The sequence below is a fragment of the Nesoenas mayeri genome (genome assembly GCF_963082525.1).
Source record: "Nesoenas mayeri genome assembly, chromosome: 5".
Classification (NCBI taxonomy): domain Eukaryota; kingdom Metazoa; phylum Chordata; class Aves; order Columbiformes; family Columbidae; genus Nesoenas; species Nesoenas mayeri.
The window spans coordinates 57,755,003-57,770,663 of NC_137548.1; the positions used below are offsets into that span (position 1 = coordinate 57,755,003).

A 15,661-nucleotide genomic window follows, 5' to 3' on the forward strand; every position below is an offset into this window, starting at 1 on the left:
TGAAAACAGAGTAACTGCAATAACGTGCCTGTCAAAGGGCCTAACACTTAAGAAAACAAGTCTAAATTGTTTCCAAAGATAAAAGAATTACAGCAGTCCACAACACATTTAGAATTAAGTTAATTTAAAACCATCAGCTGATGTCATAAATAGCAGCCGGATTCCCAGTTCAGCCAGCAATCCTTCTCAGTACACACAATAAAGCTATAGGTACTAAGGTAAATATTGATGTTTACCAAACATAAAATTATTCCAGTGCTAAAATTCATGGCCCAAGTCTAAATGAAAATAGTTGGCTGGCAAAGCAGATCACGCGCATACTTCTGGTATCCACGTGTAGAAAGAATCAAAGTATGAAGCAAATGAGAGCAATTTGGGTGGAGGGCGTACTGTGGGGAAGAGGTGGTGTGCACACTGAGATTTAAGGACTTAATTAGTAAAACTAGCAGATGATCAACAGTTTACTTGGTTACATAGTAAAAGCAAAGACAAGTGCTTAAGATTCATGCAAGCATGGAAAGACAGTCTAGACAAGAATCAATATCTTAAAATCAAAGGCAAAAGAGTTCTGTTAAAAATAAGACTTGCCATACTTCCTCTTGTCAATGGAAACAGTCAAATACCCTATTTCCAAGTCTTAAGAGCCAAATCGGGATAATTAAACAAGTAATTAAATTATATGGCCTGTACCATACTCGATGCGAAGTGAGATGGCAACCTGTTGATTCATTCTAGCCCTTAAAAAATAGACAAGAAACAAAAAGCAATATCCCCAGACCTAGCCTTCTGGAGAGCAATATCATTCTGATTTTTCAGAACTCCATTTTCTAATATTAAAGAAAAGTCCTTTTAATACATATCTAGAAAGCTATTAATATACTAATAATTAGCCAAACTTTATTTTAAAAACAAAAGAGTAAGTTTCTCTGATTCCTGCTTTAACAAATATTAAACCATACAGCACTGGGGGGGGGGGAAATCTACAATTAGAAAATAAATATGTGAAGTTTGGCAGACAGGAAAGAAATTCATTAAACAAGAATTCTTGGAATAAAAACCATGATTCAAGAAAAGCTGCAGCTGCCAAATCTGTAAGCAAGCAGCCACTCCATCAATGGACAAATGCCTTCAGATTACGACTTGTTTCCTTCCTTCCGGTTCCTCCTCCTTAAACAGAACTGCACGTATTTCTCATTAGAGGGGACTCTCTTCCCCAACAAACCTCTTCCTCGAATATACACAAACAAGAATTCTTCCCTTTTATTCTGAAACACGTAATCCCTCTGTCCTGCACTTCTAACCCTTCTTCTCCTTGTTGGCAAGACCACCTGGCACAGTGCAAGCTGAAGTGGTGGGTTAGATCAGATAATTTGTTACCGGAATGATGAATTTAACAGTTTTTTAAGTGGATCAAGCTATCCATATGAGAAAACCTCCAGGATCACTTTTATTTTACTACAGCATTGCCATTCAACCAAGTGGAATCAGGAGTTTCATTCGCTGTCTCTAGCAGCTGTCATTCCATTGGATTTGCAACACATCTACAACCTATGATTTTCACATCTGGGACTTTCTCTAAAAACTTCTCTACGCAAGTTTCTGTTCCACTTTCCCTGACAAAAGAGCTCAAAGGCAAAGGAAGTCCAATGTCTGCCTTTCTAAAACAAAGGTGCAAACACATGTTATGGATACACTGCCGTCTGCTCAGGTGTCTATCTTAAGTGCAGCTGAACAGTGTGTTGGGTGGGGCGCCATCCTTCATCTCTAACAGTTCAAGGACTTTATTTAGAGGAAGAAAATAACCAGAGTGATGAAAGGAACTAACTTTTATTTGGCTTGTTTGTCATCTAGAGAATCCGAACTTGCTTGTAACAATCCCTTATCCCAATCCCATGAGAACACCTTCCTTTCCCCATAGAACATACATTTGAATGTTCCACAGACAATACAGTTCTTGCTACTGCGGTCACTAAAAAGGTGAAAAGGACAAAGAGACAAGTTAATCCTAATCTGTCAACTGTAAAAGATTCTGTTTTCTTCCTGTTTTCTTTTGTTTTCCAGGATTCAAGAATTGTAATATGAAAAACCTCATTGTGAACAAAACGCACAAACAAACAAAGAGTTTATTTTACTAACTGGATACTTAGTGTAAACTAATAATCTCTTGATCATCCATTGCTTCAATAACAACTTCTTCCAAGCCTTTTATGGCAAATGAAAATTTAGGCATTACTAGATTTCCACTCATCATTTAAGTGTCGGCATTTGTCTAGCTGATTACAGAACACACTGCCACACACACTCTGGAATAGTTTCAAATGCTGCAACAATGAATGTAAAGCACCACAGAAAAACAGCTGAGGACATCTGCATTCTGTGATTGTAAGGTCAGGAAACCAAAAGCTTTTGTTTTCATTCTTCTGGTACCATTTCAAGGGAGGCGGGAAGAGGTGGGGCAGGGAAGTGGAAGAAGAAACCATTAAGAATCTAAGACAGCTTTTTAAAAAACAAACAAGAAAACCTCCCAAAATGTCCCCAGTTTGCATCTTTAAAATCATCCTAAACCTTCTTTTTTTACTACTTTTCATGTAACACAGGAAGGCAGATGGACACAATGTATTTCAACCAAGACTACCTGCCACAAATTTTCAAGGAAATGATCCTAAAAAACAGAATTGTTTTACTAAAGTACTTTTCTGCTTTCACCACAGGGTAAAAAAAAAAACCAACATCAACCCACACCAACAAAACAAACAAACAAACAAAAAAAACCCACCACAAATGTTTAGGTCTGTTTCCAACTAAACACAAGAAGCAGCACTCAAAATTACAATGGCAGTAATTGGGGGGGGGGGGGCAATATTTCCATTACACAATAGATCAGAAATACACACGCAACAGAAGACACTAAGAAAGGAAAAGAGTGCCTTAATGTCAGAATAGATCACAATTCTTTTACATGTACTAGAAATATGAAACAGGAGTGAAGACAACCATATTTTAAGTCTATTTAATATAGAAATCAGCGGTCTTCCTGGTGCCCATCTGAGATGGGCAGACCCAGTGAGACAGCTTCAGGAAAGCCTGAGCAGACAGAAGCACAGACAACCTCGGGCCACCCTCCTGAGCCACCATGGATCTCCTTTTACAGTGACATGTCTCATCCAGCTAAATGTCCCTATTTTTGCACTCCCATCGCCTTCCAGCTCTGAGGACTGATGGAAACATCAGCATAAGGATCAAATGTTACTGAAGCACCTGTCCATCTCAGCATATGAGTACTGTGCAGTATGTTTCACTTTGTTACCCGACCTTTGAAAACAGTGGTTTGCAGTAATGCGCATTAATAAGTACTGCCCACCCCCCCAAAAACGCCCTGTATGAAAGTCATCAAGGAGCTTGACAGGTTTTTATTATCTTTTTCAAAACTAGAAAACTAATCAGATGAGCTGACAGTTTGGTCAACAGATACGACAAACTCTGAAATTTATCTTAGCTCTGACTATATCCCTCCTTATCATCTCATCAACCACTATTCTCAAACTTTGTTTCATTTACATGTACCATATCAAGCTTACCTTTCCTCTTCAGAAGGCATGGTTCATATTTGGTAAAAAAAAAAGTTTTCAATATGAAAATCTGATTAGAACAAGAAGAGCTAACTCTAGTACTTTTTTATTCAGGCCTGAAAACACAAGTCACAAGTCCAAGTTCATCACTTACAACTGCGTATCACCCCTTTGTTCAAAGTCATATACAAAGATGATGGCTCATGGTTCCGCAGAACCAATATTATGAGTTAAATCCCTTTCCTGGTCAAACTTGAGGAAAATAAAATATTATTATATATAGTTTAAACTGTAAAAGACCTTATATGAAAAAGCAGGGGAAAAAAAGACACCCAAATAAAAAAAACCAAATACGCACACACATACACTCCACCACACGAGTATCTCCCAGGGCACATTTTGTGACCCACACATAATAGACTCAGGAATATTTGTGGAATGAACAATCATTCCACAAAAGAATCAAAAGAACACTCAATTCACCACTGGATACATCCAGATTCCTTCATTTTCCAAGCTAAGATTAGGCCATGTTTCTAAGGCCTCACCTCTGACATGGCAGTCATCCTCAAGGCTGCTAACACATGGAAGGGCAGACCTCTGTGTAGGGAAGGTCAGTTCATGGATCCCAAGCACAGTTAAAGGGGAGATGTGAAGCCTAGGACATCTACTCAATGCTCATTGCCTGCAATGACCTTGCAGCACTGAAGTGACCTTCCAGAGCATAAGTAACTTGTGCCCTCTGGATTACAAATCCCGCAGAGATCAGGTCAGTGTTCTGCACAGCATTCACATGGATTTTAGCCTAAAAATATTTTGAATATGGTCCCCCATGGAGCTGTGCTTCAAGGCACCTATGCCAATTTGATCAATGGCTGTGCGTTACCAACCTCTTTCCTCACACCAACGCCTGGTGCTCCCTGGAACCTGATGCACTGAACCACATCCAATGGGACCAGCTAGTCCTCATGCAAGGAAGGAGGCAACAATTAAGGACAGGGAAAGGGAGATCACGACAACCTAAATCTCTGCCAGATTCACTCTCAGAAATGACCAAGCTACTGATAAATAGAAATCTTACCAGCAAAACTTGCGAAATACTTATTTCACATTTCAGTCTCCCAGACCACACACATAAAAAAGCCAGAAAGGGACATGACAGTCTTATGCTGGTTAGAGCTGGCACTGACCTTGTTAACTTAAGGGACTTAGCCCTCCTCAATAGAATTCTGATGACAGCTCAGTAGGACAGTGCCGGGCTTGGGAAGCAAAATTGCAAAACAACAGCTAGTAAGGGAACTTGATAAAAGTAGCAAGTTAAGGAGGAGCAAGTAATACATGCAAATAGCAGAGTAGCTCATAAAAATGTATGACTGTAGAAGACGGAAGCAATGCACAGAGCAGCACATCACAGCAACCTCAAGATCTGAGCACAGAGTTTTGCAACGCTGAGTGCAACTGTAGACACAAGCAGCAGTAACTGCAATCGCAAAAACACTTTTCCAAACTCACCTGAATTCATGCTGAAAGAACAGCTGTTTCTGTAAAATCAAACTTTTTTCATCACTCAAATACTGAAATGTTGCTATATTTGAAAATGAAAAGGCTCTAAGACTGCCATGTTATCTGTCTGCAGATCAGGTATCTCCAAAGTGCAATAAAGTTTCTTTCTCAAGATGCTTCAGTATCGATATGTAAATGACTCAGTACAGAGGTATACATTTTACCCAACAGCGGTTGATCATACAACCAGTAAAAATAATAATAATCATCATCATCAAAAAGGCAATGCTCTACACTTACACAGGAAAGTCTGAAACTAAAGGTCTCCTGCCCATCAAACCATAAGCAACGCAGCATTTTCCTGGAAAGACTAAGAAACAAGCCTTGAGCAGAAGCACTCCAAGTAAATTCTTCATCATTCATCAGTTTGTGCTGGAATGCTTGATAATATCTCTGTGCAATAATATTTTAAGCCTCACAGGGCTGCAAACTTGACTGCAAACCACAAATCAAAATGGGTTGTCAGGAAACTCTGAGAGGATAATTACTGCACAACACACATCAGTAAGTAATTGCTTCTGACATTGTCACTTCATGCGTATTATTTCTGCTACATGAGCCCTGCAGGTTAGAGGGAATTCAAAAGATAAGTATGAAAAGTCATTACCAAGAACACTCAAGTAGGACATCACTAAGTCAAAAGGCAGATAAAAACAGTTGTAGCATTTTGTATTATTTGTGTAATAACTACAGGATCAATCATTGGAAGATTCAGGAAAAACAAAATTGTTTTGTTATTTGCATAGGGCAGAACTTCCCATACAATCCATTTAAGATGTGTTTCTTTCTTGCAAAAGAAACTGTAAAGAACACAGTGCAAAAAAACCCCAAAGGAACAAAAAGCCAAATCAACCCATCTTTGTATGCCTTGCTTTAATAAGGTAAAATTCCTATGGCATTTTAAAAAAGGCTTCAAAAGTCAGACTTGTAAATTTACTGCTTTAGCAACTTTAGTCTATTCTCAAACCAAGAATATGTCACTTCTATGCTCCCCCACATCTTACCTAAGAGCCTTCCAAATAAGTCAAATTTGTAACTGAATACTGAAATGTAAAAGAATAAAGAGTTTGGGGGAGGTTTCAAGGGCATGATTCTGTAAAGCACACAGCTCAGTTCTACCTAAAATACAAATATGATAATCACAAGACTGGCATTCTGGAAACGTAACCCAATAAACTGTGACTTCAAATGTAGTTCAGTAAAGTACAGCTGCTTCCCCCTTACATCAGCTCTCCCACTCTTTATTCTACAGATCAGCTACCCTAGCACGTCTGCCTCAGTTCCCAAAGAAACAAAAGATCTTTTTGGCACTCAAACATGGCAAACAGTTCCAGCGTCTTGGGAGAAGATAGAGGGGGAAGGGAGGAGTGGAATAAACTATTATCTGGATTAAAATGTTTCACTTGTGCCAGTGTAAGCCCTGCCAAAGGTTGTTGCTATCTGCTGCTCATCCACAGTGACCTGTGTGAAAATAGTGTGCGGTCACAGCCCTGGTGCTCCTGGAGAGGCCCCCCACAGGGTAAACACCTTGGTTCACAATCTCAGAGAAGCAAAGGAACTGAAAAACCTCCCTTTCAGTCCCAGAACGAATCCCCGAGGGGAGAGGCACACCATTAGGGAACTGTGGGAAGCTTGTACCAATAACATCCATGTTATGGACAAAGAGAGGAAGCAGGGGGGAAGAAGAAAAAACAAAAAGCCCCAGAACCACAGAACACTTCAACCTTTGGAAAAAATCAAGCAAAGGCTCCCACCAAGGAAATTCACCTCTGCAGCAAGCATTGGTACTACCACCATAGCAAAGATAGAGAAATTTAGAGACTATTTACACAAGGAATAAACAGTATTGCAGAAAAGCTTCACTGCAAGAATCACAGCTGCCTCCAACCCCAAATGCGATGTCTTAATTTCAAGATAAAAATGCTCAAAAGAGGAAAACACAAAATGGGCCAAATGCCAGTCCAAAAATTGTATCTGCTAATTTAAATTAAGCTTGCTATTCTTCTTCCTCCTCTTTCCCTTCAGCTACCTCTCACAAATAACTTTGAGGCAAAATAAAAGCCTACAACTATTCAAGCCTGTTGAACCTGGGAGCTAGCACAGGTGCTGACAGCAGCATTACTACATGGACTATACCACACAGGAAACTACAACGCTAATTCTAAAATACAAAACAATTTATTGGTTTATATATGTGACAAATGCCTTCAATCATTTCATCACACCCATATTTTTTAAAAGTTTATATTGATACATAAGGCTGTTAAAATAAACCCTACCAACACGAAACATATGAAGATAAACTGTTATTTTAAATCTGAAGCCAAGAAAATAGAAATATAATGACACTTCAATTACAGACAGAGGGATGAGGCAAGACAACTTTTCTATTTTGCTAGTGAGAAGAAACACTTTATCTAGTACCAGTTTGTCAGATTAATTTTGAGAGGAGCCAGGTGAATACTATACACCAGGTATCATCTTCCTTTAGAATTTCACACACCAGCGCTAATAAAGTGGCTGCTGTGCCAGTATATAGATGCCTGACCCATAATCAGTCCTGTTATGCTACATAATCTATACACACATAGATCTTGCCTCAACACCATTAAAAACAAAATACAAAAAAAAAAAGGTCAGAGACACAGTGATTTAAATGGTATCACATCGTCATATACTAGAGTGAAAGGAGATCTAATCTGGACTCGGAAAAGCCCAAGATGGGTATCTACAAGAAGGACATTTCCTGGACACATGGGCTTCACCTAACACTCATTTTCCTTCTCCTGTAAGGATGAAGGTCATGAGCAGACAGACAACTCAAAGCGCCATGATAAGGATCTTGGCAAAAGAAACACAAGTCCATCTACTGAACAAATTAATTTTTGGGCCAAACCTTAAAAGACCAGGCTCAAACTGGGAAGAAAGGCCGAAAGAAATACAGGTTACAGACTAGTCACTGGCCTGAGCCTTCCAGAGTAAGATTTTTTAAAAATAATTATATTATTAAATCATCAATCTTTTCTTCAAAGATTATAAGCATTTTATCTTTTTTATTTTTTTTTTACACTATTTCTCCTTTGTAACACTGTTATTTCTGAAATAACTATTACCATCTTTATGATATGACATTCGAGACTACTAAGGCATGTGCAACAGAAAATCTTAGTTTAGAAAATGGTGCCCAGATATTTGGGTCTGAGTTCTATATTTTGTAACGGCAACTCCCAGACTACAACTACACATAAACGTAATGCAATGGCAAGTACATCCTTTGTTTTACGACTACATAATAAACTATATTGACAAGTCATTGTTAAAAACTAACACACCACAGAGGAGGAAAAGAAACCCAAATCTTTAGTGAAAGAGAATGTAGAACAAAAACTCCAATAGTTCCATATAATGCAAGTATTTCCACTATTATTCAGACAACATCTAACTAACTCAACAGACAAGGGACTCCCATTCGAAGATGAGATGAGGCATGACTTCATTCTCATTACCTTTCCAGGGCACAGTCATACAGCCTAAATTAAGAAATCCTATCATAATGCTGCAGCATTATGATAAGTTAGATTACACACAGAAGATTTTTGGTAGTTGATGTATTTCATGATTCCCTGGTGGACATCAAGTTGACCGTGAGCCAGCAGTGTGTCCTTGCCCCAAAGAAGGCAAATGGTATCTCGGGCTGCACTAGTCAGAACATGGCCAGCGGGTTGAGGGAGACAATCCTTCCCCTCTGCTCAGCACTGGTGAGGCCACTCCTGGTGCACCGCGCTCACTTCTGCACCCCTTAGTACAAGACAGACATGGACATAGTAGAGAGAGTCCAGCAAATGGCCACAAAGACAGTTAAGGGACTTGAGCATCTCTGATATGAGGAAAGGCTGAGAGAGCTGGGACTGTTTAGCCTGCAGGCTCCGGGGAGCCTTATCAATATATATGAACACCTGAAGGGAAGGTGCAAAGAAGACAGAGCCAGGCTCTTTTGAGTCATGCCCGGTGACAGGACCAGAGGTGATGGGCACAAACTGAAACATAGGAGTTCCATCTGAACATCAGGAAACCCTTCCACACTGTGAGGGTGGCTGAGCACTGGCACAGGTTGCCCAGAGAGGTCATGGTGTCTCCACCCTTGGAGATATTCAGAAATCATTTGGACACTCTCCTAGGTAACTGCCCTTAGGTGGCCCTGCTTCAGCGGGAAGGTCGGACCTGACAGCCTCCAGAGGTTCCTTCCAACCTCAGCCGTCCTGTGATTTCCTGCATGAAGGATATGTAACTGTAACAAACTGTTGTAGAGTACTTAAGAGATTTCTGCCATCACTTCTGGTACATCAGCACCACCAGGAAATGTGGAAATGAGCCTCAGCTCCTCTCTTGTCCAGCCAGTTCAGCAACTGACAGGGGAAGAAGCTTAGGCTTCATCCAGTGTTGGTTTTCTTGTTGTTTGTTTGTTTTGTTTTACTACCATCTAGTAATTTTTTTTCTGTTTTAACAGGTCACGCAGTGGGAACACAATTATCAAAATAAGAAAGGATGCCCTGATAACCTGGTCACTTGAATTTGGAGATTAAAAAGCCCTGGCAATAGAGAACATGCTATCCTTAACCCATGCTAACTAGAAAAATACAGTGTTTCTTACTATATTAAAAGAAAACAAACATATATATGTGTGTATATGTTATAGTGTGCATTTTCCACCAGTCAGTCAATGTTTTCAGGAAAAAGTGTTACAGCTATGCTATTTAGTCAGCTTCCAACATACAAAGGAAAAACACTATCAGAGGTGTCTCTTCAAGCAAAGTAACTAGACTGAGCATCAATTCATGATCTTATGCTTCATTTATAAGTCTGCGGAAAACACGGTGTCATCAATACGAAGGCTGAATACCTAAAACACACGATTTCATCAGCTGGGCGAGAACAAAGTGTGCCGGCAGCATCCCCGGGGGCCCTGGCAGCGCCGGGGTAGCGATGACATCATGCCAGGCCTGCTCCGGCAGCCCTGACGCAGGAAAGCCCTGGAGAGACCCGCCGTGCCGGCCGCGCCGCGCGGGGAGACGTCCCGCTCCCCAGCCCTGCACCCACCGCATGAAGCGCCAGCCCCTCTCTTCCAACAATGGACACTTCTGAAGCAAATTGTTTCAACAGTACAAGGATTCAGCATCTATTTTTCAGCACAGAAGTAAGAAGGAGGGGGAAGAAAAACAGCGCACAATAACCCTTTCATTCAAACAAGAAAGCCATCCAGGAAGTACAACGTGGTTCAAAGCTTTATCCAAAAGCCACCGAAATCAACAGAGGCCTTTTCCATTTATATCAGCGCAAGCTGGAGGAGGCTATAACCTAAGACACAATTTAAAGGCATTATCAGTCACAGAATCATGCATTTTTAATAATACAACAAACTCAAGAAAAAGCACTGGAATTCCAGCTAGCTCATACGCTGTGACGTTACCATAATTTTATCCTCCTCCCCCCTCTTTTTTTAAACCCTTTCTTCAAATCACGCAAAAACCAGTCTCCTTCATAAACACTAAAACATATTCCCACTCCCCAAAACCTACACCTTATAAGAAGCACCACATTATGGCATCACGGTAGAATAGCAGAGTCCAAGATATACTGCACGCTATAGTTTTGCATACTATAGATGCAGTCCTTGACTGGGAAAGCAAATGCAGACAGAACATCATGCTCCAGCTTTCAGACCTGCCCACTCAGACAGAATATTTTTTAAAAAGTCACTGATGTCTTCCAGTTTCCTATTAGATAGCCAGCTCAAAGTAATACACTGCTGGGTTTAAATTAAATCATGTGAGTTATTCATATTCCTATCAAGATCATGGAGTATTACTGACCGTGCCCTGTAGCCCTGTACTATGTTACACAAATACAGAGTAGATGAATAACCAAATTAACACCAGACACTGTTTTCAATCTAGAAACTTTGTTCACTTGTGATTTAATCAAGAAAAATCTGTGGGACCTCACAAATCCTTCAATTAAATTGTATTGCATTTTATTCTCTTGGATTTCTTAAATTAAACTGATGCTGTAATTTAAAGTGCCATTATAGAGCAGACCTTTATGCTGTATTCACTCTTTATGCCTCCAATTGTAGTCTACGGTTATTTTAACAATAGACAACAATTAATTATTTTAGAGAAAGGTACTGCTCAGCATGAGGAACGAAAAAGAAATTTTGTTTGAAGTAATTAAAAGAAAATCGTTAACGTTTCCATCACAGTCAAAGTTTAGGAGAGTTCAATGCAAGAAGCCATTTCTAATAACAGAAATTTCAATCTGCAAGAAACAAGTGTTGGGGGAGGAGTAAATACAATGGGGGTGGGGGGCGGGAAATAGGAAAAAACATATCATTGGTCAAGCTCTGAGTTCAAATACATTAAATAACTATTGATGTTAAGTCAGGTTTTTACCACCACCTTCCTATATCTTTCAGAACAGTTAAAGATACTAAGCAACAACCTAATTTAACTGAAACCAGTACAGTGAAACTAAAGCTGGAACAAGGTGCTGCTAAAACAAAGAACAGATTTTTAACCTTAGAAACACAGATTTGAAACAGTATTGTGGGAGAGAGCAATACGGCTTAGCTGTGTATTCGGTGTGAACACTCTCATCTAACAGAGTCATTACTTCCTAATCCGATTTCTTTTCGGATACTGCTGGAAGAGAATTCTTATCCTATGCTATAATAAAACTGAATACAGAACAAGCCAAAAGTCTTCGCTTTCTCTCCAAAACAGGATTCATTAAGATTACCTGCGTCTTTCAAATGTCCAGGAGCCTGACTCAAAGTTGACAAACGCAACCAAGCTCCAAAAGGAGCGCAGAAGATTGCTGTCAAGACCGAGATGATCTAAAACACCACCACAACCCTCACTTTGAACAGGCCATTTAAAAACAACACTTCGTTGGGTTTTTAAGAAGTTGGGCGCACTCCTACAGACACCCGCCTGTGCGCAGCCGGGCGTTCCTGCACGGCAAGCGCTCGGGCAGCCGCTCAGACCCCCGGGCGCCGCTGCCGCCGGCGAGGGCACAAGCGGCGCTGCCCGGGGCGGGGGGCGGCGGAGGCGCCGGCAGCTCCCGACAGCTCCCCCCGCAGTGCCCGGGGCCGCCCGAGAAGGCGCCCGGGGTCCGCGGAGCGGGAGGCGGCCAGGCCGCCCCCCACCCCCGGAGCTGCCATCCTGCCGCCGCCACCCAGCCGACCGTCAACGGCCGCGGCCCCACGGCCACTCACCGGAGAGCTCGTCCGGCTCCAGCCCGGTCTCGGTGTCCAGCCCGCAGATCACGAAGTAATCGGCGAAGCGGCCGGGTGCTGAGGAGCCGCCCCCGCTGCCGCCGCTCATGCTGGAGCCCGAGGGGTGCGCGGGGCTCAGGGGGTGCGGGGCCGGGCGGCGGCGGGCGGCAGCGCTGCGCCAGCTGCGCCAGCTGCGGCGGCCGCCTCCATGATGGAGCGGAGCGGGCAGCGCCGCACGGCATTGTGGGTACAGCCCCCAGCTGTTCCCGCGGGGGGGCGGCCCGGGCCGGGAACCGCAATGCTGCGCATGCGCCCTGCGCTCGGGGATGACGTGATGCTGCTGCTCCGGCTGGGGACCAGGGGGGCGGTATCGCCGCGGGGGCTGCTCGGCCGGTGGGGCCGGTGAGCGGCCGTGAGGGGTTGCGGTCAGAGCAGCGCGGGATAGACAGCAGCTCCGCTCTGTGCCGCCGGGCCAGGTGTCCGCGCTGGCTGAGGGGCTCCCCTCGGAGACGCTCCGCAGCCAGGGAGAGGCTGTGCCCCCCCTGCCGTTGGCGGGGATGAGGAGGCTGTGCCCCCCCCCCTGCCGTTGGCGAGGATGAGGAGGCTGTGCCCCCCCCCTGCCGTTGGCGGGGATGAGGAGGCTCTGCTGCCCCCCTGCCGTTGGCGAGGATGAGGAGGCTGTGCCCCCCCTGCCGTTGGCGGGGATGAGGAGGCTCTGCTGCTCCCCTGCCGTTGGCGGGGATGAGGGGGCTCTGCCCCCCCTGCCGTTGGCGGGGATGAGGAGGCTCTGCTGCTCCCCTGCCGTTGGCGGGGATGAGGGGGCTCTGCCCCCCCCTGCCGTTGGCGGGGATGAGGGGGCTCTGCTGCTCCCCTGCCGTTGGCGGGGATGAGGAGGCTCTGCCAGGGGCTCCTCACCAAAGCACGTTAGTGGTGGTGCTTTGCGAGCACATCTGGATTTAGGTCTTCCCCTGCCGCTTGACAGCTTTTGATCCCTGCGCCCTGAAGGCTGCGGCTCCAACGGTTGCTGAGACTCCACAGCTTCATGGAGCAGCCATTCCCTGCAACCGGGCCGGGGCCTTGGGGGAGGGAGGGTGCCTGCAGGGGAAGTGCTTTTGGGATTGTTTTTTTGTGAGTTTTTTTGTTTATTTTCTATTTGAATTAACATCACAGACATAACTCTGAACAGTTGGGCTTGCACAGCTGAGTGAAATCCCCCCCTCCACCCCAGCATGGAAAGGAAAACAACTCCTGGTGAACAGGTAAAGAAGAATGGCTCCAACCAAGCTCCTGAGGGACTGATAACACGTACCCATGCTCTGGGCTGAGTGTGTCTTTCCACTGACCATAGGGGCACCAGGGATAGCTTTGTGAAACTGAAGTTAGGTCTGTAAGTAGTTGCCCTTTCTCTCCTCACTTAGTTCTCCACTTGTGGCTTTCACATCATAACTCTTCCCAATCTTGCAGGGCTTATAGAAGGAGAAATTTAAACTTTTTAGGATTATTATCCAAGGCTGCCCAAGTAATTAAGGTTGCATCCATAATGCCAAATTAATTTGGCACTAATCTAACTTAACATGCTATCGAGCATATTGTGCTGGTTTGGCTGAAAGTGAGTTTATTTTCTTCATGCAGTTAGAAATCTTTCTTTTTCATAGCTAGTGTGGTCATTACTTAGTTTGAGAACAAGAAGATAACGCCCCAGACAGAGTTAATGTTTTTAATTGTTGTTGTCTGCCAAGGAGTTTTTCTGAGCCTCTGCCCATGGGTGTGAGGGAAGCAGGGCAGAGATGGGGCAGAGCTTGACTGACATCCAGACTGATCAATAAGAGGATTCCATCTTGCTAGTTCAGGTTAAACCACGTATGAAACTCCACATATTTGAGTTTACATTGCCAAAACAGAGAGAGTTCTTTGCAGGTGCTAGAACACTTCATTGTCAATGTTCTACAGCCTTTTTCAGTACAATAATTGAGTTCTTATGCCATTTTGCCCAGTGAATTGTGGAGAGCTTTTCCACCCTTTTGGGAAATAGGAAAAACTGTAAGAAGCACTGGTGCTATTAGTATTCACTTGATTAAGATGGGATTGGTCACAGAATGGATATTGGTGGATATTCACTCCACAGAATGGAGTGAAAGTGTTGCTTAGATTTGGTTGACAGTTCTGACAGTTTAGTTTTAAACCACTAGTGAACCTGAGGGAGATATTTCAATAAAGATAGCAGGATGATTAGGAGCAATATTAAAGTCTCAACAGTAAACATACACATTTAGGTTGAGTCTGCCTGGTGGCTTGCAGTAGTCAGCAACAGAGAACAGAACTACCTAAATCTGGTTGCTTTTATTCTGCTGTGTTCTCTAGCCTTTTTTTGCTTCTCAGCTTTCAGTGTGGCAAAGGACAACATATTCAGCATGTGGTAAACTTATTTTGAATAAGCCTGAACTGTAGTTTAATGCTTATTAACAGAAATCATAGCCTGAGCATAACAGAAGGACTTGCAAGAAAGGTATTGCACAGGTATTAGCAGTTTGGTTTTGTTGGGGTTCTTTGTTTGTTTTTTCTTCAAAGAGTAAAATGGGGAAATAAAAAATTGTTCTTACTTGCACTTTGACTGTTCCAGCGACAACCATGTACATGTACACGTACAAATAAGGTTAGATGGGCCAGTAAGTAAGCAGGGAATTACCAAAAATACTGCTGAGCAGCACTATCTAAAACACACATGCCTTGCTATGCAATGGGTTAAGGGACAAGAAATATTTATTAAAAGGAGTCTCAGACTAGGAAATTCAGACTTGTTTTGAATTGCCTCAAGAAAGGAACAAGAGGGGAGGAACTGCATGAACCAGAAACAACAAAAAAAATTAAGTAAGAAAGAGTCACCACAATTTTTGCTGTGGAAAGCTCATTCATACTTTGTCAGATAAATATTCAGCTTTTCTAGCCAGCTTACAGCCTGGTCTCTCTTAAATCCAGGGATCCAGTAGGTGTACCCAGGCAGCTGGAATACTCTCCATTTTGTCTCTTCTCCATTTTTATCTTCCCCCTGCCTTGATTATTTCACTTCTGAATACTCTTGCCCAGTGACCACAAGCAAGACCTGTGACATCTCATTCAAAGGCCAGTAGCTTTAATTTGTCCATCTTCTTGAGCAATGTTTCCATCACAGGAAACACCAAAAATATGGCAATTTTTTCAGAAAATTTTGCAAATTGCTTGTATGTCCTTGAGTACGGCATTGACACTCTGCATTAAG

The 15,661-nt window shown here is 42.9% G+C and overlaps 1 protein-coding gene across 6 annotated transcripts in view; it reads right to left on the reverse strand.

Annotated features, from left to right (window-relative positions):
• DENND5A (DENN domain containing 5A) overlaps positions 1 to 12,614 on the reverse strand; it is a 70,341-nt gene extending 57,727 nt beyond the window's left edge. For all 6 annotated transcript variants that reach the window (XM_080345814.1, XM_080345813.1, XM_080345812.1 and 3 more), the window contains exon 1: positions 12,406 to 12,614. In XM_080345814.1, coding sequence (XP_080201940.1) covers positions 12,406 to 12,514 — 109 coding nt within the window. In that variant the 5' untranslated portion in view covers positions 12,515 to 12,614. The remainder of the gene's footprint in view (positions 1 to 12,405) is intronic.
• Between the last annotated feature and the right edge of the window lie 3,047 nt (positions 12,615 to 15,661).